This window comes from Narcine bancroftii, chromosome 10 (assembly GCF_036971445.1).
Source record: "Narcine bancroftii isolate sNarBan1 chromosome 10, sNarBan1.hap1, whole genome shotgun sequence".
In the NCBI taxonomy this organism is placed as follows: domain Eukaryota; kingdom Metazoa; phylum Chordata; class Chondrichthyes; order Torpediniformes; family Narcinidae; genus Narcine; species Narcine bancroftii.
In genome coordinates this window covers 77,804,318-77,831,067 of record NC_091478.1, presented here as the reverse complement: position 1 = coordinate 77,831,067, position 26,750 = coordinate 77,804,318, and the positions used below count along the sequence as shown (strand labels likewise).

At 40.2% G+C, this 26,750-nt stretch overlaps 1 protein-coding gene across 1 annotated transcript in view; it reads left to right on the top strand.

The window, feature by feature from the left end:
* ctcf (CCCTC-binding factor (zinc finger protein)) overlaps window positions 1–25,399 on the top strand; it is a 57,311-nt gene extending 31,912 nt beyond the window's left edge. Inside the window, exons 3-11 of the mRNA XM_069901502.1 lie at window positions 7,431–7,601; window positions 9,009–9,142; window positions 14,139–14,259; window positions 14,783–14,932; window positions 16,138–16,298; window positions 16,742–16,924; window positions 18,590–18,725; window positions 19,079–19,267; window positions 23,750–25,399. Coding sequence (XP_069757603.1) covers window positions 7,431–7,601; window positions 9,009–9,142; window positions 14,139–14,259; window positions 14,783–14,932; window positions 16,138–16,298; window positions 16,742–16,924; window positions 18,590–18,725; window positions 19,079–19,267; window positions 23,750–23,913 — 1,409 coding nt within the window. The 3' untranslated portion in view covers window positions 23,914–25,399. The remainder of the gene's footprint in view (window positions 1–7,430; window positions 7,602–9,008; window positions 9,143–14,138; window positions 14,260–14,782; window positions 14,933–16,137; window positions 16,299–16,741; window positions 16,925–18,589; window positions 18,726–19,078; window positions 19,268–23,749) is intronic.
* The last annotated feature ends 1,351 nt before the right edge of the window (window positions 25,400–26,750 follow it).

Here is a 26,750-nt window from a genome sequence, read left to right as displayed (position 1 = left end):
TTTGAAGTGGGAGTCGCATGGACATGATTCGGTCCGAGAGGCCTGTCGGAAGGTTTTTGAGTTTGGAGGCAATGAAGCTCTTGACCATGAAGCCTACACCAGATAGGCGTCGTTCATCCGAAGGCTTGCCAGACCAGTAGAGTGTGTAGCCCGCGCCGCGTTCTTGGAGGCTGCCTACATCTGCCAGGCGGACTTCACTGAGAGCGGCTATGTCGATGTCAAGTCTGAGGAGTTCATGTGCAATGAGGGCAGACCGACGTTCAGGTTGGTGGCTGTCAGCCTTGTCTAGCATGGTTCTGATGTTCCAGCATGCTAGCTTGAGTTTGTGAGCATCTTTTGAGGGGGAGGACGTGGAGGGGGAGGACGTGGAGGGGGAGGACGTGGAGGGGGAGGACGTGGAGGGGGAGGACGACGGGGAGGGGGAGGACGACGGGGAGGGGGAGGACGACGGGGAGGGGGAGGACGACGGGGAGGGGGAGGAGGACGGGGAGGGGGAGGAGGACGGGGAGGGGGAGGAGGACGGGGAGGGGGAGGAGGACGGGGAGGGGGAGGAGGACGGGGAGGGGGAGGAGGACGGGGAGGGGGAGGAGGACGGGGAGGGGGAGGAGGACGGGGAGGGGGAGGAGGACGGGGAGGGGGTGGAGGACGGGGAGGGGGTGGAGGACGGGGAGGGGGTGGAGGACGGGGAGGGGGTGGAGGACGGGGAGGGGGTGGAGGACGGGGAGGGGGTGGAGGACGGGGAGGGGGTGGAGGACGGGGAGGGGGTGGAGGACGGGGAGGGGGTGGAGGACGGGGAGGGGGTGGAGGACGGGGAGGGGGTGGAGGACGGGGAGGGGGTGGAGGACGGGGAGGGGGTGGAGGACGGGGAGGGGGTGGAGGACGGGGAGGGGGTGGAGGACGGGGAGGGGGTGGAGGACGGGGAGGGGGTGGAGGACGGGGAGGGGGTGGAGGACGGGGAGGGGGTGGAGGACGGGGAGGGGGTGGAGGACGGGGAGGGGGTGGAGGACGGGGAGGGGGTGGAGGACGGGGAGGGGGTGGAGGACGGGGAGGGGGTGGAGGACGGGGAGGGGGTGGAGGACGGGGAGGGGGTGGAGGACGGGGAGGGGGTGGAGGACGGGGAGGGGGTGGAGGACGGGGAGGGGGTGGAGGACGGGGAGGGGGTGGAGGACGGGGAGGGGGTGGAGGACGGGGAGGGGGTGGAGGACGGGGAGGGGGTGGAGGACGGGGAGGGGGTGGAGGACGAGGACGTGGACCTGTCCTCGTGCCTGCGCAAAGGAGCTTTTAGGTGGAGTGCAGTGCGCGCAGTTCTGGCCCCACCCTTTACACCCATGGTTCGTGTGCCGTGGCCAAGCAAGCTGGGACGTGGCAGCGAGGTCCTTGGGTCGTAGGTTTTATATCGGAGTGGCCTTCTCCTATGCAGGTTTCTTACCCGGGCTGGAGGGGCCTGCCTGGAGGGGCCTGTAATTTACCAATTACATGAATAGGATAGGTTAATTGTATTAAAATTAATATTTTTCCTCAAATTCAGAATTTATTTGTCTATTCCTTGTAAGATTCCTCAATTTTTAAGGATTTAAATGCCTTGGTGAGGAAATTTTTATGGAAGGATAAAATGGTAAGGGTATCATTACAGAAATTGACTTGGAAATATGAATTAGGAGGTTGGCAACTTAATTTTCAAAATTACGCAGCACAATTGAAATTTATTAATAGGATGTTTGAAATAGATAAATCTTTGACATGGGCTAATACTAAATTATTTTTAATTGGTGAGAAGATGGATCATTTTATTTATAGATGGAATCCTAAATTATTGAGTAATTATAATTTACCTGTTTTGAAACACTTAATGGATTTATGGTATTTTTAAAAACAAAATGAAGCCATGTACCCAAGGTACAATTTCAGATAAAACTCCATTGTGTCAAAATAAGTTTTATCCCCTTTACACTTAATAATCATCTTTTGAAGTTATGGGATCAAAAGGCTATTAAATTGGTGCAAGATTGTTATGAAGCACGATATTTTATTTATTTTAAAAGAATGAAAGAGAAATATGATATCTTCAAATACTCTTTTTCTTATTATCAAATTAAAGCTTTATTGTTGAATACTTTTGGGCATACTTTACGATTAGCTCGACGATCGAAGTTTGAAATTTTACGTACTGAGGGTGGTAGGAAGGGATTTATATCTGAGATGTATGGTTTACAACAGAATAAAATGCTTAAGCCAGATATACATAAATCTAGATTGAAATGGGAGAAAGATTTAGGTATACTTATTTTTCAGGATGATTGGATAGTATGACTAAAATTGTAAATGTAAGGTATCAATTAGTTCATTATAATTTTATTCATCAATTATTTAACTCCGTAAAAATTAAGGAAACATAATTTTATTTCTTTGGATTTATGTTTTAGGTGTCATAAGGACGTAGGTTCTTTTCTATATTCTATTTGGTCATGTGAAACCTTTTTGGAATAAACTGAAGAAATTTTTAGAAGTTATTTTGAAAGTGAAATATTCATTAGATCCTTTAGTATTTTTGTTGGGTAATAAGAGGATTAGTTTAGAATTAAAATTAGATTTCAAACCGCTTTTTTGAGATTGGAATTAGCTGTGGCTAGAAAAAATACTTGGAAAAATAAGGCTGATTTGAGTATTCAGAGATAGCATATGGAGTTGAAGTCTTGTATTCCATTGGAAAAGATAACAATTTACGTGATAATTATCTTTTTTATCGTAAAACTTTGAGCCCGTATTTGGATTATATGGGTTGAATGATTAAATCTCCTCGCCCCACAGTAGTGGTGTTACTCCAAAGCATGGGAATTAACGGATGAATTTTGATGTTGTGTGATCTCTCTTTTTCTTACTTTTTGACATAGGTTAGAGGAGGGTGGGAGGGTTAAGGAAGGGGGTGGGGGGTTGTAGGAGATTAGTTTTAAAATATGTATGTATTTTAAAAGTTTTATTCATTGTGTTTTAACAAGTGCATCATGATTCAATAAATAAAATTTTCAAACAAAAAGACATCTCACAGATTGGTACATTGTCATTGTTGTATAATTCTAAATACAACTGTCAGGGTGTTGTTGCTTAACATCTCTCCCAATATAGACACTAGTCCTCTGAAGTTTGAAGAGTATTTTGCCAGGTTGGTAGGGTTGGAATGATTTTGCTTCGGATGAATTTGGTTTGTGCATGGTTGCATAATTTACTTTTATCTTTTTTTTCTATTTATAACAACTTGTTCAAGAACTTGAAGGCTTGCTTGGTAATTTCACATGGGTTTAAAAGTCGACCACATTGTTTAGGGCAGTCACTCTCAACCATTCTTCAGCTATGCCCCCCTCGGACTCTACTCAAAGTTTATGGGCCTCCTTTCCTGTGAAGCAGTCATGTTTTCTACCAACAACATAAAAACATTAAAAATATTTGTTGTGCGAGGTGAAAAGAAAACAAGGCTTTTACTTAAATGTGCTGTGGCCCCCAGGGGTACCTTAGGGCCCTGTTGAGATGGCTGCTTGAAGGTGTGAAGTTGAACTTGTACCTGACCAGGTAACTTTGAAGATTTCCTCCTCTGAAGGGTATTATATAAATCATATTCCTTCCAAATTAGTTATTAAAGGTCAGCTTCTACCTCTTCAGACTTCCTACTTTCAACCACCCCTGTGATTATCTTGAATAATTTACAAAATGAAATCCTTGTAGTCTGCCTCGAGCCATAGCAACAGGAATTTGGCCCTTCTAATTGTTTGATGGTATCAGTTTTGGAGATGACTTGCCTGTTTCTATATGTAAATTTCCATTTCCTTACATATAGCTTTAAAATCAGAAAATGGTGGAAGAACACGATGAGTGGGGCGAAGAGTTAACATTTGGGTTGATGACTTTTTCTTTCAGATACTGCTTGACCTAAATATTTCCAGAATTATCTGTTTATTGCTGCTTCTACCATCTGCAATAGTTTGCTATTGTATAAATAGGGCCTTTATAGGTGACATGTATGACTAAAATTTCAAGTTTACATCCAAACTACCTGCCCAATTATTACTGGAATGTGTTGCATCAGGAGGCAGGAAGCCTAATTTTTCTTTTATGAGGGATAAAAACCAGTAAGAATGTGCATTATCTTAGCTTCACAATCTTTTGAGTTGTGCTAGTAACTTGCTTATTCTTAATCCTTCTCCAAAGATGGGAGAGTTGCCCAGAGCAGGTATGGGGACACAGTCTAGTACATCACAGGCAAAATGTCCCCACCATAGAGAGCATCTACATTGAACTCTGCCGTCAGAGACCAACAGTAATCATCAAGGATCCACACCATCCAGTACATGCTCTGTTCTCATTGGTGCCATTAGGGAAGAGGTACAGGTGCCACATGTTCAGGAACATTTGCTGCCCCATCCACCATCAGACTCCTGAACAACATACTCAATCAGGGACTCATTTAAGGACTCTTACTTTACACATTACACTGGACAACAATTTTTTTCAAAAGGTTTGCTTCCTGGAAAAATAAAGGGAATTATGATGGACAGCTTCAAGCTGAACACAAAGATCATTTCAGATTTACTGCATCATGTAGGAAGTTGGAGAAACATTAAATGAACTTTCATTGAATGTAGCATGTTTAATCACATAATGATGCTGACATTGCATTAGTTCAACTGACCTAAAATGTTTTGTTGCTGATTTTCAATTTTACTCAGCATCTGGTGCCTCCGTGACAGTGTCCAATAATAGTCGCCCAGCTTTGATGGATTCCAGTTTCTGACACCACTGTTCCATGCTCACAATGTTCTGGTGAAACCTTCACCTTGTTTGTCACTGACTGCACCAAGATCAGCAGGGAAGAAGTCCAAGTGTGAATGCAGAAAATGAATTTTCAATGACATGTTGCACTTCATCGTTTTACCTGCTTGAAGCATGTTGTCAATCAGTTAGATCAGAGAAGCCAGATACATTGGTGAGACAGAAGCAACAGTCTATTTCATGATCCTTCTGTTCTCACTGTATCATTGGAACTGCAAAATGGCATCTACTTCCGAGTACCTCTGAACCAAGCTCTCAGGTTGACTGCAAATGTTGCATAACAAATGGTTTGTCTTGGTCACCAATTTTACAACCAAAGTAGGGCTCTCATAGGCTTTCTTATAAGTGCAGTCATGCTGCTTTTTTAAACCTTTACTGTACATTCACCACAAATGTAACAATGTATTCTAGCTGTTGTGATGTTTATAAGTCATTTCTGCTGTATTAAATCTACCTGAAGACAAATGTTATTGTCTAAAGAACACATACATCAATGTGTGTTCAATCTGTATCAATGTAATGCAAGACATCTGTATATGTGAGCTGCTTTTATAGCCTGTCCAGATCTATCCTGACTAAGCACGCCCAGGCCTAAATCAATGTTTGCATAGCACCTGTTCAGAGCGCATGCCGAGGTATGGTTGGATTGACCCATCTTATAAACTTACTTCAAGTTGACAAAGCAGGAAATAACAAAAATAGGTTATAGTTAAAAAAAAAACTACTTTAATAGGAAAATTTTAAGGTGATTTTTCAAGATCAGCAGCCCAAAATCCATAAATCCACCCAAAAGTGTTCAGGAAGCAAAATCTTCATTGTCCATTTTTATTATTATTGAATTTTTTGTGTATGGCAGTGTTTGTTTGCATTTCCTTCTTTGAAAACACCTCTCTTTTGCATCTTGAGTACAGTTTTTTTTGCACTACCATTAAGTAGACATTCTGCCTGGTCAGCAAGAAAAAGAATATCAAGATTATATGTCTGTAATCTGACAATAAATCTGAACTAGTCACAGTCATGCTGGTCATTTTCCAGCTACCCTACAAGATCATCAACCTTATTTCTTGTACTGTGGGGATTTAAATACAAGACCTTGAGTGATGTATCATATTTTCACGCATATAGTGCACAGAAAATCATAAATGGGGCGAACCCATATTGTGTAGTATTCTAAATTCCTACTGACAAAAGAAATTTGATATAAATAAGACATGAGTCAAAGCACATACCAGTATCTGCCACAGTTAATCTTCTGCAATTAAAGGTGTCAATCACCCATTATTTAAATTACATCCTGCTGCAATACATTAACAAGTTTTGGTGAGGAATCAATTAAATAGATTGAAGACAGGCTTCGGAGTTGAGCAAGATTTTAATTCTAATGTCTCAAATCAGAGGCACTTGATATGTTAATCTTCTCGCTGAAGGATGGTCCTGGGCAATTAACATTGATAAGGTGCAGTGCCCTATCCAGAATGTCCTGTTTATAGAATACCGTGGCATTCAGTACAAAGAGATATTCCCAACATCAAAATTTCCCATGCCCACTATGACTTGTGCTTGTTCTTTCATTGCTGCTATTACATTATCATGCTAGCTATAACATTCCCACATTTGCTATAAAATTGTGTGTGTGTTCTTTTATTGCCGCTACAGGTACACAATCTTTTATCTGAACATTTAAAATCCAGAAAGCTCCAAAATCCAGCAAGTGGGGACAGAGACAGCAGCACGAGTCGGGCGGGCGAGAGGGAGAGACTGCAGTGCGAATCTGGCGGGCGAGAGGGAGAGAGACTGCAGTGCGAGTCTGGCGGGCGAGGGGGATAGACTGGCAGCGCGACTTGGGCGGGGGGGGAGGTGGCAGCGTGACTGGAAGGGGGTGGGGGTGGATATGGCAGTACAATTTGGGTGGGCTTAAATCTGGCTTTCCAAAATCCAGAAAAATCTGAAATTCGGAACACAGTGACCCCCCCCAAGGGTTCCGGATAAAGATTGTGAACCTTGTATTCTTGTGCTTGCTATAACTTTCCCATAAATTGCCGGCATGTCTTTCCCATGGCAGCTATAAATTGTGCACATTCTTTCAATACCGCTATTATAGTCCCACGCCTGCTATAAATTGCCAGTTTGACTTTCCCACGCCCACAAGATGCATGCTCTTTCAACATGTAAAAATTTCCTCGTATTGTGCGCACACAACGCGTGGGGGTGTCTGGTTTATAAAATACACATGTAATGTGCGTGTTATATGCATAAAAATATGGTATTCTCTACCCTTTTAAATTTTGTTTCCAAAGAACCAATTTTACATGACCCTTTAAAATTTTGTTTTACAAATCACAAATTAAATCCTAATCTTATTCTTGCAATTTTGCAAGTTGTCAATTTTTATCCGTTTGCAAGGATGTGTGTTGCTCAAGCCTTTTCTCTATGCACACAGCAGATACAGTAGTTCTTTTATTTCAAAGTCTGAACACCAAATTGTGGGTTGAAGAACATTAACAAGAATGGCTTATGAAATAAATTTTGTGTCCTCTGTACAAAATGTTCTCTACTAATCTTGTTATACATATAAACCTGAAAGTAATCCAGTTTTCTTTTCACTTTAGGGGTAAAGAAGACATTCCAGTGTGAACTGTGCAGCTATACCTGCCCCCGACGTTCCAATCTAGATCGTCATATGAAAAGCCACACTGATGAGCGACCGCATAAATGTCATCTTTGTGGAAGAGCTTTTCGAACAGTCACACTGTTGAGAAATCATCTTAACACCCACACAGGTAACAAAAATAATTGCTTTAAATAAATAAAAATTTGCTTTCTGATACCAGTTCTTGGTTCATAAGACCCTTCACTTCACAGGACCAGTCTGGTGATTACAAATCCCACCGTAAGAATTATTTTTGACAGCCAATTAAGCTTTTTTTCCATCCAGGGTCAGTGGAATGTTAAATGTTAAATGACCCTGGCATAAAGTTGGAAGGGTGGCAGTAGAAGTTTAGTACATTTTTTCCCTCTGCTTTGTGCATCAGTGCTCTACAATAGTGATATATCTGACCTCTGGCTCTTCTGAGATTTTCATCTTTTTCCAAGTAGGCATTAATGTCTTCAATTTCAGAGGCGTGGAACAGTCAACTCTTGGCATTGCCTTCTGGAACCAGATGGCTTCATTGTGGTGTCTAGTTAATCAGGATGCCCACTTGGTTTTTCTGCCTCTAAGCTGGAAGGTTATGTTTAATCACTGGCTATCCCCAGGAATATTGAGTTCTGAAATTTGAATTTTGAGTTTGACGTGCATGATATGATAACTGATGGAAATGGTCTGGCAGTTTCTGTCTTGTCCAGCAGGTTATCGTTAAAGGGATTTATAATTTCAAGATTATACCCTTTTCAGATTAAATGGACAGTCACAGCAACCCTGCTTAATTTACTGGATACAAAGTAGAGGAAGAGGCTTCATTTGAGGGCAGCTGATCAAGAGAGAAGAGTGCCTCCTTCAATTTTACACTAAATAGGCTTCAACTACTGACAAGTCTGTGTTATGTGTGTAGATAAGAACTACATTTCCCAGTATGCAATGTGCACAGTTGAGCAGAAACAAAGTGACATATGACAGGGGTTGTCACTGGAAGTTGGTTGAAGCAGCTCAAGGAAAATAAAGTCAGTTAAGTGTTAAACCCATATAAAGTCATTCCTCGTGGAAATAACAAGCATAACATTACCTGTGGTTGATTTTTTTTTCCCACTGGTCCTTGGGCAAGGGTCCTGTATTTAGTGTCTTCAGCTATCTGAGGTTAAATAAGAAAAAATTCTGACTTAATCTAGTTCAACAAAACATTGACTCAAAGTAAACAAAATTCCAAAAGTCACTGAACAAGTTTATTTTTGCATTTACTTATGGCTCTTGCTTTAATCATTGCTCTTTATTTGGAAAAAATATTAAGGACATTCCAAATACAATTTGCTGTAATAGCTATTACACTGAAAATACAATTGAATGAACCTAGTTTAAAATGGAAATTTTGCAAAATCCGTTTAGTTAAATCTGACAAGTAAATTTAAAAAATATATAAACTGTTTGGTGATGAGTTGATAATGTCATTCTAAGGCTGGTTAAATTATATAAAACTAATTCAGCACATAATGAAAACATGAAATGAGAATTAATATAATCTTCCTAATTGTAGGTACTAAACCACACAAGTGTCCTGATTGTGATATGGCATTTGTAACCAGTGGGGAATTGGTGAGGCATCGTCGCTACAAACATACCCATGAGAAGCCATTCAAATGTTCAATGTGTGACTATGCTAGTGTGGAGGTAAGAATGAAATATTAAATCTTTATCTTGAGATCTATGTATATCTATATCCTTAATATGGAAAATTATCCAAGTTTCTTCACAAGCAAAATGTAAAGTTCTGTGCCAAAGATGTTTTTTCCATGTGGTCAAGAAGGGTAGATGATCATTCTGGCTTCAAAAAAAAATGCACAAACTTGCTGTTGCCTAACTCCTTTCTAATACATGGAAAAACAAAGCAAGTTAATGTATCGAAAGCTGTGCACGTACTAAAGAAATAAAATGATCTTCAACCTTCATTGTTGGTAGAACCAAATGTAAGTTTCAATTTAAGCACTATGTAAGTACTTTGAAATAATACAAAATTGTCAAGCCGCTGGGATAATTTCACTACCAACTACAATATAAAGATTCTCTTAAATTGTGAGATCGCAAGATTTGCTCCTTTCAAATTAAAACAATTCACAATAATGAATTTTCTTCCTTGTGCTGCATTTGTATAATTACATTTAATTGCATATCTAGACATCCCATTCATTGCTCTGCACTTTGGAAGATCATTTAAACTTGCATATATTTTTGTGTGCTTGCTTTGTTATGCCAATTTGCATGCTTTTTAAATTGTAAGGAACCGTTCAAACAGCAATGTGGACGAGATTACATAATTCTGTGATTTTGTATGTGATTAAAAATTAAGTGGAAAATCAAAGTCAAAATTTATTTCTTAGTTAAAAATGCAGTCCAAGGGATTACTTGATGAAAGTAGCATGGAACAAATGGAAATTTATTATTGTTACCGTTATCAATTTGTATTAATATTCTAAAATTAAATTTAAATACTTGGGTAGGCCAATTGCAAACTCGTATGTTGATCTTGTATTGGGCATCTAGAGATGTCCCTATTTAAAAATAAACATAAATAATGAATTTTATTGAGTCTGGTAATGACCCTGGAGAACCTAATGCATAAAGTAAAAGGGAGTGATTAATCATATGGGAGGCCCGTTTTGGTTCCTCTCATGTTGGAAAGAGTATCCTGTTTGGTAGGTTCACAGAGAGACAAGTCTGGACACAAGTGTTACAATCACGCATAACTTTTAACACATGTGAGACAAACAGGGAAAACATTAAACAGTATTCGATTACTATTTCACTTAAGCAACAATATGGACATTCACTTTGGACCTCGGTAGGTAGGTCTCTAACAATCATGAACCTATACTCTATACACTCACATACTTGAGTATACACACACACTACAAACAGGGACTCTTACACGCACAAGTTCCCTGTACCAATGGGGGAGCAGCTCTCTGCAAGTATTGATCGATTGCATTACTACAGCTCAGCATTAGTGTAGTGCACACTTTACAGTGATGTTCACAGAACCAACCTGGCATGGAACAATGTCCAGGGCTTGGACCATGAGGCCAAGAGAAAGAAATGTCCAATGCATTGATGTTTTATACAGTTTTGATCTGGGCATCTAGCCACTAATAACCTGAGGTGATTTAAATTAGCCAATGGCAAGGTGTGCACTAATGGTTGGCTGGTGTCTAACCTTGATTGACAAGTGATGTGACTTCTGAATAAGTTTCAGACAGGGAGGACATATTACAGCACACAACATTCCACCCCTTGGAAGTTGCATTACTCTGCAATCACTACAAAGATTATAACTCTATGAACATGTTATAATTATATAAAAAAAAGAAAAAAGAACAAAAAGATATTTTTAAAATAAAAAAAATACCAATCAAACAGATCAATATATACACAAGTGCTTCCCCTTGTCTGGACAAGGCACATAATCAAATTCATTGACAATGCCTCACTAGCTCTCCCACCCACCCCCAACCCCAGGATCAAACAGGGTTGCTGGGTTTCCAGTGGAGCAGGGTGCTGTGACGGCTGCTCCCTGGTGTCAGAGGGAAGGGTAGAGAAAGAAATTTGGCTGGTCACCAACTTGCATGCCTGGTTTCTCCAGCTTTGCTGGCAAATGTGAGCACCCTTACCACAAACGTCTACAAGCAGGCAGTGCAAGGCCAGAGCCCTTTCTTGGCTTGTGCATCCCACACCTTAGCCTCACGCTCGGGCACTCCCTAAGCACGGCACCCCGATGGCCTTCGCCACAGGGATACCACAAGTGCCTGTAACAATGGCCAGGAAGAGTTGCGACTGAAAGTTGGCCAATTTGTGATTTTTTTTAAAAAAAGGCTCCAGAAGGATCCACCCCCTGAGGTATATGTTTCTTTTAATTGGAGGGCTGGGGAAATGTTGTCATTGTCAAATGAAACAAAATATGTATAATGTTTCTAGTGTTTGATATGTGACATTCTACTTATAAACTGTAACTTTGAAACTGAATTTTAACTCCAAATCCATAAGTATGCTTAAAGACATTATTACTACAGCTCAGGGTGATTTTAAAAACAAGAAAAATAAAACAAAAGGTCCATTACAAAATCTGCACCCGAAATCACATAGTGAAAGATGCGATCAAATGTCCAATGTTGAGGTTTTGGTTTCCATTGCAACAGCTCTCGCCTGTCTTGATGAGAATTCTTTGCATAATAAATGACGTGTGCTCCTTGCTGATTAAACAAGCTGGGGTGGTGAGATCGTAGCAGTCTGTTTGAGCGTTTTCATATCTCATATCTTCATATCACCCTCATCGAGAAGAGGAACAGCTTGAGGTGGCTGTGGTGGGGTTGGGGAGGGGGGTGGTGGTTTGGGAAAGCTCAAACGATAAATTAGGGGCTAGAGAGGAGGCTGGTACAGTTCTGAATGGGTGGTGCTTGGGAAGCTCCACCCCCACAACACTTTACCCCTCAATGTTCTCTCCTGAGACCATTCGTGTTTCCTTGAGTCCCTGGAAGGGTGACGTCACTGAATTTGCCCTCCTTCAAACGTGAGTGGGTGCTCAGTGTACTCCGATCTCTTCAAGAGGGTAATGGCTTCCCAGATGTTTTTCCTGGTCGTCATCCCCATGAGGGGCAAGACCATCCCTCTAAGGTCGGGGTATGCAGTTGTGACTAAATAGCCCACCAAGGCACCCTTCATGCTCCCTAGGAAGTAGTGTTCGCAGGCCTGCCCTCCCTCTCCCTCTCGCTCCCCCCCCCCCCCCAGATATCCACAGTCAGTGGCCTCTCCCTTACCCCTCACCAATGGTGTGCCACTGCGATTGACTGCAGGCCCCATTCTTGGAGGGCAGGGAACCTGGCCCGGACCGCTGTCACCACCCATTATCGACCCTTTCTGGCAGTGCCTGCAAGGCATTGCCAATCATTTGTTAGTCAGACAGACCGCCCAGGGCTCTTGCTTCCTGATGTGTGAGAGAGAAGGAAATTGGTGGCTCCCTTGTCTCCCAACTGAAGCAGTGGCATGGCTAGGGTTTTCCTGGCTGCTTTTGGTGTTTGTCCCCTCACACTGTTAGCTCCTTGGCAGAGTGGTCCTGGGATTCCATAATTCAGTGCTGGCATGCGTGCGTGCCCACCTGAGATCCCCCATCTTCTGCTTTGCAGGGTCGGTGGGGTGCCTTTGTGGTAGGTCTGGGACTGCGTAGTCATTGGTTGGGTTTGGAAAGGCTCAGGCATGCAGGGAGGAGAATGTGTGTGTGTGTAGGACTCAGATTCCTTATGGTCATCATCATCCATGCACACTTACCCATCCCCCAGCCATGTGTCGAATTCCCCCCCCCCCCACCCCCAGATAATGGCTCAGAATTTTCCTGGGTCAAGCTGTGAACCAGGCTTGCAGCTGCTGTTGTAATCAGCTTGGAAGCTGCCTCCATGACTAATTTCTAGGTTGGTCACTTGCATTTGGGCATTCTGCACTGCTCCCTGTAGTGCCAACATCCTTATCTCTCTATCTTTCTGGGCACCCTGATTACTTAAATCGGACTTGCTACCCTATTAGCGCCTAAGTAGGAATATCAGTAACCATAGTGCTCCCCCACAACTTCCCCTTGTCTCGGGAAACTCAAGTTCCTCCAGGAGGGAGACCACATGGGGCCCTATCTTCACTCCATGGGTCTCCAGCTTGTCGATCTAGGCAACCGACATGGCGTGGCTTGCAAGCCACACCTCTGAACAGCTGAACCCCTGACTGTTGTCAGACAACCTGGGGATTTTATATTCCAACCCCTGGATTCCTTTCCTATCTGTAGGTCGCCTCCTGTTACTCCTGTTGGTGAGTAGGTACACATTCACACGTGCACCTGACAGGACACACACACTTGTTAGTACAATCTCCCACATGGTTAGTACTCCACGTGTCCAGCTGAAACTCTTTGAACCCTGCTTGCAGCACCAGTGGTTGAGTTGGGAAGAATATCAGATTCGATGGGTTCACAGAGAGACAAGTCTAGACACGTGTTACATTCAAGCGTAACTTTAATTAACACCCAGGAGACAAATGGGAGAACATTAAATGGTACTCGATTATTATTTCACTTAAGCAATGATATAGACATTCACCTCGGACCAGATTGGTCTCTGACAACAGTGAATCTATATGTACACACTCAACAGACGGACTTCCTCTCACACACACACACCTGGTTTCCTGTACCAACAAGGATGTGGCTGTCTGAAAGTATTGATTTATCACTATACTAGGGCTCACCCTTGCCCGTGACACTTCCAGCTATGTCCACAGTAGTGACCTGGCATGGAGTGATGTCTGGGGCTTGGACCGTGAGGCAGAGAGAAAAATGTGCTATGCATTGATGTTTTATACAGTTCTGATCTGGGTGTCTAGCCAATAATGACCCAAGGTGATTTAAATTAGCCAATGACGAGCTGTGTACTAATGGGTGGCCATAGTCCAACCTCGAATGACAGGGTGGTGTGACTTCTGAATAAGTTTCAGACTGGGAGGACACATGACCACCTGCAATACACACCTTCCAGGGAGGGAGACCATGATTCCTCCACACACAACAGGCCAAAATTCTGATTCTCAGCATTGAAAAGTAAGCTTTTGTGGAATATCTGATTATCATTTGATTTTCTAGGTCAGTAAGTTAAAGCGCCACATTCGCTCTCATACTGGTGAACGCCCGTTCCAATGTAGTCTTTGTAGCTACGCCAGCAGGGACACCTATAAGCTGAAACGGCACATGAGGACTCACTCTGGTATAGTAATCCACACATTTTGTTATTTGCTGTTGAGTTGCAGAATTTTATTTCTTAAATTAATGTTTTTAAAAGCAAAGCTGACAGTTCAGTTGTGTACATCTGTTTGAGATGATAAAACAAATGATTGTTTTTTTTTTAATGTCACAAGATGTCCAGTCCTTTATTTTTTAGCTTGTATTTCTTTGCAAAGCTCTTCTGAACAATAGTGAAAGCTAAATGCAGGTCTGCACTTGCCTCTTGTTTAGGGTAGTGGTGTCATAATCTGTTTATTAGCTTTAAAGACCATCTTCACTAAAGTCCGGTGACAGAGCCAGTCAACCTCTATAGTGGTGGGCAATTTGTATTCTATGCTCTCTGAAAATTCTGGTCGGCTTTGTGCTTTATTTTTAACATTGAAGCAGATCATATGTGGTGTTGAAATTCATAAATGCTTGGGTATAGATTCTGTTGATTTTGAAGTATAAAACTGTCCATTGTATTTAAGTCTTCAGCAAAATATTCTTAATTTTTTTTTAAATAGGTGAGAAACCATATGAATGCTACATCTGCCATGCTCGCTTCACTCAAAGTGGAACAATGAAAATGCACATTTTACAGAAGCATACAGAAAATGTGGCCAAATTTCATTGCCCACATTGTGACACAGTAATTGCTAGAAAAAGTGATTTGGGTAAGTGTATTTAAGTCTTCAAAATTTTTATCATAAGTTTTTATACAGTGTAAAATGTCCCATTGCAGAATTTTTGACGTATGCATTCGAAAATGATAGGGATGCGCACATTGCCTGCAAAGCTAAAGTTTTCCCACACGTGAGCTGTAATTCATTAAATTTGTGACTCTATCCAAAATATTTGGTCTTAAAGGCTGGATTTTTGCACCTATTACTACAGACACCCCCTCCAAATGTTAGAGAATGGATACCTCTTGCTATCCATTTTCACTCTTCAGTCTTTTTCAGATTTATGGAGTGTGCGGTGAAAAGTTTTGCACTTCAGCATTATGAAAGTTGATGAAATAAAAGTTTCTAATCTTTCTAGGTATTATTTTCTGAAGTGCAAAGAAATGAAATTTTCCTTTCAAGACTTAACATCATGGCAGATGGGAGCACTAATGGTGAAAGTAACGTGTCAATTTATTTTTCGTACATTGGTCAACTAGGGTTTTATTGATTTTAAAGTAGGATTAAAATCCAATGCTCTTCATTACAAGTGTAGCAAAATGAAACTTCAGAAAAGTGCGATTCTTCGCACCATTAACGTAACATTTTTCATGTCCAATTATTTGAAATGGTCAGGACCGGGCCCATTTCGGATAAACGTTTTTTTCGGAGAACCAGTCATTTTTTAAAAACAGTCCAGTAGCAACAGCAAATTACTTGTAACAGTGTTTATACAACAACAACCAACGAGGTAAGACTTTTTAAGCATTAAAATAAAGTTCACCAAAAAATTGCTGATCACAGACACTTCCCCACCAAGGCACCGCTCATGCCAGGAACCTGCGGGTCTCGATCCTGTCTGGGTGCTTGAGGTCCACTGCTGCTGGCGCCGGAAGCCTGAAGTCCACTGCACTGATGCCAGTGCCAGGAGTCTGAAGTCCATTACTGCTGTCGTCAGGAGCCTAATGTCTCCAGTCGGATCAGATCCAAAATTTTTTTGGATAACTGAGGATTTTGGAGAATCCGATTTTGGATAATCAGAGTTTTACTGTATTAAATATCTATTCATTTACGTCTTTTTTTTTTGGAAGATTTGTGCCATACATATATTGGAAGTAAGGATTCATGTATCTTTGGCACTTAAAGTGATGACAGTCTTCCTTTTAAATAGTGCTTTAAAGTGCAAGTTAAATCTCTTCAAATCATTTTCTTCTCAGGTGTTCATTTGAGAAAACAGCATTCCTATCTTGAGTCAGGAAAAAAGTGCCGCTATTGCGATGCAGTCTTCCATGAGCGATATGCCCTCATACAACATCAGAAATCTCACAGGAATGAGAAGCGTTTCAAATGTGAACTTTGTAATTATGCATGTAAACAGGTATTGTTATTGAACATTCATCATTGATTTTCTTGTGGACAATAGACTGAGGTATTTAATAAATTTTGCATTTTTTGGTGATTGCAGTATAAGGTCAAAGGATTTGAAGATTTGGGGAATTTTACTTCGTAGAAAGTCAGAGAGTAAGAATGGTAAAATAGATGACTAATGGGTTGTATAGGTTATAATGTGCAAGAAATCTAGAAGTAAAAATGCCACTATTTCTAAACCAGTGAAAATGAGCAACTTTGCTGATGAACAGAATGGATTTTGAACTGCAAGTGTTTTCTCAATCTAAAAGAGTGATAGGTGTAGAATTTACATTAAAATTGAGGTAGAGATTTTCATGGCAAGGGGTGAAAAGTAGTTCAAGTTTTCCTAATTTTTGGTACATTCCATATTACTTAATATTTTCACTTAATGTTTATCCTATTTCCTTGCAGGAACGTCACATGGTGATGCACAAACGTACTCATACTGGAGAAAAGCCTTATTCCTGCAACCAATGTGATAAAACATTTCGGCAGAAACAACTGTTGGACATGCACTTCAAGCGCTATCATGATCCTAGTTTTATTCCTGCTACTTTTATGTGCACCAAATGTAGCAAAGCCTTCACTCGTAAGGTATCTAATTTTTTGTAGATTTTTAAAAATTGGTATGAGCAGTTTATGTAGACAGTGTTGTTGATGGATTATAGTAATGACACGTTGTAAAATATTTGCCCCCTGCACAAATTGACATGAGTTTTTTCATATGCAAAAGCATGTGAATTTTTTCAAGGACTCATTTTGGTGCCTGCATCTGTGGTACATTACTAAGCTCTATCCTTTTAATTAATGAGAAAAATAATATACTGTTCTCAAAATACTTAGTCATGTATTAACGGAAAAGGACCACTAATCCATATTAACCATCATGTACCCATCTTCATCAATCATAATTTTGTTCTCCTGTCCCCAGCATCAGATCTCAAAAAAAATAGGGTGGTGCTGCTGTACCGGCAGCACTGCTGCTTGTGCAGACCTGGGAAGAACCGGGAGCAAAGACACAGTACTCCTGTGGAGTCCAACTGCCCAGTCTTTATGGTGTCACCTCCGTACAGGCTTTGACTGGCCTGTTAAAGGAGGTCTATGCCCAAGATGGTGGCGCCTATGATCAGCAGCAGCTATGAGAGGTTGCAGACTCCAGTGAAGCGGAGGATTGGTGCAGGGCACCAGAAAACAGGGAGAACCCCCCCTCCCCCCACCCCAATTTGAGAAGGAGAAGCAGACGACCCACAAGCCAGTGATCTCAGTGGCCATCCAGTGAGGGGTTCTGCGGCTGAAGGACTCACACAGACGGTGGGCTGTTGGAGAATGGCTCGAAACTGGCTGAAGGGGTAGCAGGTATTGGAATTGGGATGCGAGAGGGTGCAGAGGGCACTAAAGGGTTCCTGATTGTTTCAGAGGTTGGGATCTGGAGCTTGGGTTGCCGATGGTTCTGCGGAGGCTGCGGCAGCAGTGGAGGTGAATCCATGGACATTCAGAGACTGGGGGAAACTCTTTTACTTCTTTTCCTCCGTCAAATTGAATCTTAAAAAAAATTTACATTCTTATCCATTTGGGAAGTTGTCATGATTGAGCTACAGAGCTGTCCGTTAGATGTAATTGATTAATGACTGTGAAATTATGTCCTCATTTTTTGGGCTGATTCATCATTAAGATTTAGTATCTGTACTTGAGTTTGCATTTGATCCTGTCATTATATAAGGGAGTGGGGTGGGAGGCTTTGCATTGCATTGTTTTGATTGAGCTACTTGGCAAACATTGAATATGCATAGAGCCTTTTTTTATAGCTTGGGCCCTAGAATCATGGCTTAAGCACCTTCTACAAAAAGACAACTGGGCAAGCGAATGCAAAATTGATGGAGAAAAAAATAATGGATCCTATACAATCATGCTAAAATGTCTTCACCCTACTCTGAAACTTCCCAATTTACTGTTAATACAATAAATTTAAACTTGGTTGGATGGATCAACAGCAGAAACAAAGTGCTGGAAATGTCCCATAAAATTTAGAGACATTTTTATGTGAAGACTTCATTTGATACCCTTTAGAATAGGATTCAGATATTTTTCAAGTATAATTGGACTTGGTAAATACCACATCTTAAGGAAAAATGTGCAAGATTTAGTATGTTCATACTCTTGTTTTTGTTATATTTTTCCCCTAAAGTTTAGAAATCAAATGATTGTTGTCTTGAAGGTAAAATCATGAATGTATTGACCTCTTTGTTTTGCATTTTGCAGAATACAATGACAAAACATGCTGAGAATTGCAGTTGGCCAGGAGGTGAAGAAGGAGATGCAGTAGAGCGTAAGAAGAACAAGGGAAGAGGAAGGAAGCGGAAAATGCAATCCAAGAAAGGAGATTCTTCTGATAGTGGTATTGCTATACTCCTCTGTAGTAGCGCCACAAAATTGATTAAATATTATTTGTTATTTTGCTTTGACTAGAATGGTTTCAGCATTATTCAGCGGTCTTCACATCTTTTGCTTTAAAAAACATTTTACAAGGTTCAGTAACGTAGTCTCAGATAGAAACAAGATTACCTGGATTAATTTGTATGATTGTAAGAAGAATTAGTGCTTGAATAACAAGGAAAGCATTTTGTGACCAAGCTGGAAGGAAAAATACACAGGAAGTACACAGTTATTTTTGCTGCAGAAAGAACAAGTGTAAGCTCCTTGTGGTGATGCTTGAATATTCCTTTGTTTTTAATTACAATGCTTTTGTAGGTGAAGATGATAACATTGAACCTGAATTAGACGGTGATGAAGATGACAAGCCAGATGTGAACAAGCCTGAGAAAGAGGAAGAGGAAGAGGAGGAGCAGCCTGTTGTCGAAGTCATCCCAATACCAACGCCAACCAAAAAACGAAGGGGTCGACCACCTGGCAAAACTAATCAGTCAAACAAGAATACTGGTAATTACGGTTTTCTTAATACTATTCAGGATGTGAACATACTGCTTAGAAGTATCCTTTTTTTTTTCATACAACTTTGATTCTGTTTAAATGTTAACTGTAGTGTTTTTAATGTGACACCAACCTGTCCTTTGTGAGCTTGCTCGGAAAACATCCGAAATATCAGAAGCTCACTGCATGTTGCCATTTTTACTCCAATAGCACTGGGTCATTGAGGACAAATCTAACATCCCCTGGTACCTCTGATGGGAAGTGTAACTTGATTAAATTAATTTGTTTGACTTGGTTTCAGACTGATGTGATATTGGCCCAGAACTAGCTTGTCTTAATCTTTATCTTGCATTTGATTTTGCTTTTGACTGGTTTGGTATTCTTTAAATTTTTGTAGCATTAGCTATGGATTCAGTGTGTTGTTGACCAGTTATAATGGGCTCTATTTTACATTTGGAAGCTTGAGATTCTGAAGGAAACTTAAAAGCAAAACAAACCTATAAATTTGGGTTGCGCTGAATGAAGACATTCCAGTTGTCTTTCACTCTGCTATGTCACTGAATTCCACATGGATATGAAAGGTAGATTGCTATTTTGCTGATATTTCCTACACTCAGTTCTGGCTGAAGATGAAGAGTCTGTCTCATTGAAGTGAGGATTTTGAGATATGGAGTTGTGGAGATTTTTTTAAATGGTTTTGTTCACTTTTTACATTAAAAAAAAATTCTTTGCACCCTTTTATAATAGTTTTAATTATATGCAATGTTCAAAGCATTTAAAATTTTAAATTACAAACGTGCATTCAAAGGCTGATGTGATCAGGCATTTCAGTGATAGTACACTGTCTGAGGCCTGCTTGCAAGTGAGGTCTTGATGGATTCCTTGGGTTCATTAGTAATAGTGGAAAGTTACATTGGAAAATTTAGCAAGTCTTGAAAAACTGTACCTCATATGAAGAAAAAAAATTCTTAATCTGGGTAACAAATGTTGAAATTAAATGATGCAAACAAATAAGAAGGTATGTTGACTTTTATTGCAAGTGGATTTGAGGGATTAAAAATAGGTAATCTTGCTATTGTATGATAATTGATGAGGCAGAGGAAAACCTATCCTGGATTGATTGCTGGAATGAGATATTGCCAAATAAAAGGATGTTTGAGAAAGATTGCCTTTGTTCACTTAACTTTAAGAAAATGGAGTAAGTGGCACCGTGTAAGATTTTGAGGAACCAAGAAGCTGGGAGCTTTGGCTTGAAATAAAACTTTGAATAAGAAGAAAATTATAAAATTAAAAAAAAAAATTGTAATTACCATGTTGATGAATTTGGATGATCAACCTAAATCTGACAGGACAAGAAAGCGGACTTGGCGAACAGAATCTGCAGTGACTTTACTGAGCAACCTTGAAGGGTTGTAGATTTTTAAAAATTGTTATTTCCTCAATAAGAGGTACTGAGGTTTGTTCAAGATGGGAGAATTTTACGAGTATCTCTGGAACTTGACCAAAAAATGTATCTAATTGTAGTCTTCAAATCTTGAGAAAGCTTTTGGTATAGTCCAGAATGAGGAATTTGCAAACTAAAATTCGTGAAGATTTATGGTAAAAGGATGGGATGAGAAATTACAGTCATGTACTGCATAATGTCTGTTTGGGCAACATCTGACCACAGATACGTCCGTGTTCCCATAATTATTCAGTTACTGCAAGCATGTCCAAAGCAATTTAGAAAAAGTGATTGCTAGCTTTAGGAAATTGTATACCCAAACTTAACCCACCGCGCTGCTCTTTGCCCATGGTCCTGTGTCAGTCCCCACACTGATCTCACTGCTCTGTTCTCTGCCCACAGCTCCATGCCAGTCCCCACATTGATCCCACTGCTCCACTCTCTGCCCACAGCTCCATGCCAGTCCCCACACTGATCCCACTGCTCCACTCTCTGCCCACAGCTCCATGCCAGTCCTCACACCAGACCCACTGCCACGCTCTCTACCCATACACCATGTCATCTATATAATATGGTGTTCACACAATGCCCAAATCGCAAAACGTCCTATTTCACAGAACGTATCATTGACGCATGACTGTAGTTGAGAACAATAGGATACCAAGCTGCTTGAAGAAGTTGATTGGAATTGTGCAGTAAATTTATAACATTGGCACTGATCTTGATAAGACATTTTCATTTTGACCTGCATGTGGTCATAAACTTCCAAGAAAAGGATATACTGGGAAATGGAGGACCTTCAAAGGTGAAATTTTGAGAGAACCGAGTTGGTATCGTCCTATTAGATTAAAGGCTAGGTTAGCAGGTGTAGGGAACCTTGATTTTCAGGAGGTATTGGAAATCTGGTTTGGAAGGTATATAGCTGGTATAGGCAAAATGGAGCAAATGAGGTACTTGAGTATAAAAATGCATCAAATATCGAGATAAATCAGGAAGGCAAAAAAAAAGAATGAGGTTGCTATGGCAGGCAATATGAAGGAAATCCTAAGGGTTTCTACGGTTATTTTAAGAGAAAAATTATAGTAAGGGACAAAATTGGTTCCCTCGAAGATCAGAATGATTGGCTTTGTATGGAGCCAAAATAAATGGGGGAGATATTAAATGTCTTTTTTCATCAGTATTTACTCAGGAAACAGGCACAGAGTGGTGGGAAGAAAGGAAAACAACCAGTGAGGTCATGGATATTAAAGATTATACAGATTAAAGTGGAGGAAGTGTGTGTTGTCTGAAAGCAAATAAGAGTGGATAAATCCCCAGAGCCTGACAAGATATTCTCTTGGCAGACCTTGAGGGAGGCTAGAGTAGAAATTGCAGGGGCTATGGCAGAAATATTTTAGCCACGGATGTGATGCTGGAGGATTTGTAGGGCAGCTTGCATTGTTCCATTGCTTAAAAAAGCTCCAAAAGTAATCCTTGAAATTATAGGCCGGTGATTATAGTACATCAAGTACTACTACTTGATGTCAGTAGTAGGTAAATTATTGGAAGGTGTTCTAAGATATCGGATATACAGTTATTTGAATAGCCAGAAACTGATTCGGGATAATTAACATGGCTTTGAGCGTGGTAGGTAGCATTTAACCAATCTTAGAGTTTTTCGAGGAGGTTACCAAAAAAGTTGATGATGGAAAGGCTGTGGATGTTGTCTTCAGGAAATTGAGCAAAGCCTTTGACAAGGTTCCACATGGGACGTTAGACAGAAAAGATCAGATGCTGCGTATTCATGGTGAAATAGTGAATTGGATTCAACAATGGCTGGACGGGAGCAGGAAACCATAGAGTAGTTGTGGATGATTGCTTCTCAGACCGAGGCCTGTCACGGTTCGGTGCTGGGACTATTATTGTTTTTCATCTATATTAATGATCTGGATGATAATGTAAATTGGATCAGCAAGTTTGTAGATGACTCTAAAATTGGAGGTGTTGTGGACAGCAAAGAAGGTTTTTCAAGCTTACAGAGGGATCTGGACCAGCTGGAAAGATGGGCTGAAAAATCGCAGATTGAACTTTAATGCAGACAAGTGTGAGGTGTTTTGAAAGGACAAACAAAGGAAGGATGTACACGATGAAAGTTAGGGCACTGAGGAATGTGGTAGAATAGAGGGGCCTGGGATGCAGATACATAATACCCCAAAAGTGGTGTCATGGGTGATAGGGTTGTAAAGAGAGCTTTTAGCATATTGGCCATCATAAATCAAAGTATTGAGTATAGGAGCTTAGATGTTATGGTAAAGTTGTAAAAGCCATTGGTGAGGCCAAATTTGGAGTACTGTATGCAGGAAATATCAATAAGATAGAAAGAGTTCAGAGAAAATTTACCAGGATCTTGCCAGGACTTCAGGAATTGAAATACAGAGAAAAGTTAAACAGTTTAGGATTTTATTCCCTGTCGTGTAGAAGAATGAGGGGAGATTTGATAGAGTCATTTAAAATTATGAGGGGAATAGACAGAATAGGCTTTTCCACTGAAGGTAGGTGAGATACAAACCAGAGGACTAGGGCAAAGTTTAGGAGGAACGTGAGGGGGAACTTCACACCGAGAGTGGTGGGAGTGTGGAACGAGCTGCCAGCTGAGGTGGTGAATGTGGGCTTAATTTTAACATCTAATAAGAATTTTGGCAGCTACATGGCTTAGGAGAGGTGTGGAGGGCTATGGACTGGGTGCAGGTCAGTGGGACTAGGCAAAAAAAAGGTTCAGCACAGACAAGAAGGGCCGAAGGGGACTGTTCTATGGTTCAAAGAAATAACAATCCCTTGGTCTTACTTATCCTAGTTCAAGTAAAGCATTGAGCTGTAATTTTGTTGAAGAACCTACAAATTGCTAACCTACAGCAACATCCTTTTCAATGTAGAAGAGGAATTGCAGTTAATGTTTGCTGTATTTTCCAGTGTGAGAATGAAGTATTTTTGATCAATTCCCTTGTTTCAGAAGCATAGTCCTGTTCATCATTTTATTGACCACAATTTTGTTTTATTTTTTTCAATAGGAACAGTTCAACAGTTGCCAGAACCTGGCACGACAACTATTGAAAATATCATCGTTGAGATAAAGAAAGAGCCAGAAACAGAAGATGTACAGGCACAAGCAGGAATTGAGGCTCAGAATGGAGACATCACGCCTGAAATGATCCTGAGTATGATGGACCGGTGATGGTGGAAGGCCAGGCATGCAAATAATTTGACTCTGCGGAATAAGATAAACGTGTATTTTTTTGCTTTGACACATGCTTATATGAAATGATTTAGACCATTTAACCTTTTGAGTACTAGAGAATTTTTCATCAGAAAGCTGACTGGTCCCTTAAAGCATAGAATGCTATTTATGAATCAGAAATCATTATTTTGTTTCAAAGAAATTGTCCACAACATGTTTTCTGTGAATAATTTCTCTGTACTGAAATGGTCCACCATGAGATGTTTTGTACGCTCTGTGTACACAGCAGTAAAACTAGGTCCTGCCCTTAAATAACAATCGTGTACAGTATCTGTGCCGTAGACCCTTTTGCAGAAGAGGAAGGTTTCCCATTGGCACAAAATATTGTGATTATATATATTTATATATATATATGTTGCAAAGAACATAGGCTATTTTTACCATAAAAGTCCTGCCTTACTTAAGAGCTGAGCAGGTGGAAGTTTGACATGTAGTAAACTTTAAATACAAATTTTTGGGGGGGAAGTAGTCATGATTTTGTGCAACCTGATCATAAATTGTAATACATGAGATTTGTTTTTCCATTATAGTCGGGTGTCACTGATTGAAAACCATTGTGTTACTTTAAGCCTCATGAATTATTTTAGAACTGACCACCCATAGTAACACTGACATTTGTTGTGTTTGCTTTTTTTTGTACAGGGCATCTCAAAAATGGTCATGCTTGTTGTAGATAACTTTTTTACATTTTAATCTTTTCTAGTGATTATGTATCAAAAGTGCAGGAGAGTAGCATTTTAACCACTGCTTGAGACGTTTACAAATTATTTGTCACAAAGAGTCAAACTCTTCTGTGTTTGTGAATATGTGCAGAATCATGTAAAAATTAATTTGCATATTAAGCTGTTCAGAGCAGAAAATGTCAAATTGTAACAAGCATATTCACAGCATACTTCAGATCCCTTTAAAGTTGCAGATTTTAATGTTGTAAATTTTAATCACATTTCTATTATAGGTTGGCTGTCTCCCACCTATTCATTTTTGCTTCTCTGAACCTCATTATGTATCTGATATATTTGTAAGAGGGCATAATGGAACTAATCATTTAAAACCAGAAGAAGGCAGAGTTTTGAAGATTGAGTATATCCATTTGTGCTTTGTGATGCAAAATAATGTGAAGTTTGCGCTGTTGCAAATACAAGAAAGACGTGCCACAACAGTATATCAGAAAACAAATGCTTTATTTGCTGAATCAACATGATTTTTTTTGTTCTAGGCGAATTGCAATTAAATCTGCTTCATGCCCCTTTTTAGCTTTTGACTCTGGGTTGATTTTTTTTTTATTGTGGCTGTACTGTCTCAGTGAAGTACAGCTGACGAGGAAGCAATGTAAAAATACTCTTTCGACGGGTTTGTGAAAGCTAGGGTAAAGCATCTAATTAATGTAGTGCTGTACAGCTGGTAAATAAACTGTTTACCTGCCTTTCACGTGTGCTTTCATTTCTTATGAATTGATTCACTCATTGATGTTTTGTACTGTAATTTTTTAAGATGTATATAAAATCGCAAAATAGATAGTTGTTGCTACTTTTATAAAAGTTGATAAAAAAATTGAAACACTGGTACAAAATGCGGGCTCCTGTTTCACAAATTTAAACCAGTTACCTTGATTCTCATTTTTGTTTTTTCTCCTTTAATCTTAACCTGAAATAAACACATAATGCTTTATATGCAAGTTTACTATTGAGTTGACTGGATAAAATGTTACACTGGATGTTAGTTTCAAATATCATCTAGCAAAAGCTTATGGGGGAAAAAAAATCTATGAATGTATATGAATCAATGAATGAGTAAGGCAGCATGGTTGGTGTAACAGCGCAATGCCTTTACAGTGCCAGCAATTGGGGTTCAAATCTTGTGCTGTCTGTAAGGAGTTTGTACTGTGACAGATATGTGCTGATATTAATCTTTAGGTCTATAAAATTCTATATTATTTTTTATTAAGGGACTAAATGGGCTGGAGGGACGTACATTTACACTTTATAGACACACAATTGTACTTGAAATGGAAGCTGGCAGATCTCGGAGATCATTTGTCTATAAGTCCATTGTTCAGTGGAAGCAATGTAAACAGCCATAACACTAAAGTACTCAAGAAGGATTGCTGTTCTGTTGACTACCATGGTTTTTAGAATTGAAACGAAAACATTAGTGTGTTGAGAGATGGCAGCTATTCAAATAAGCACGTTCTTGATTCAATGACTTGCGCAGACCAGCCGGAGTCCGTTGGCTCATGATTCAACTTTTGAAGAAGGCATTATCAACTTCAGACAGAAATGATATTGCATGTCATGTGATGAGAAATCTCGAAGAAACATGTTATTGAACCAGAGGCATTTTGAAACCAGAAGAAGTTTACCATCCTGTGGAGAAGACAGGATTGAAGATGGAATAACTGTAACACATTACCCCTGGTCAAAGGAGATCACAGAATAAATGGCTTTTGAAGGAGGAAGACCACTGCTGACTGTCCCTTTAAGATAAAGAGGGCAGTCTTGTTGAGTCCATGGAAATTGACACTTTTGATTAAGAAAATTGCATTTGAAACAGCAATTTTTAGATGATTGTCTTTTTCAGCCCTTGCCAAGGTTTGTGAATTCATCGTGGAAGAAAATAGCTACTTCACTGTCTCTTTGAAAAGAGGATAGATTCATCGCATGGAACACAGATTCCAAAACCTTCATGCAAAATAGGGGAATTCATATGCAGAAACAATTGTCTGAAAACATCTCTACAAGAAATTCACGAGTTTTGAAGAAGTCTGATGCTTCATA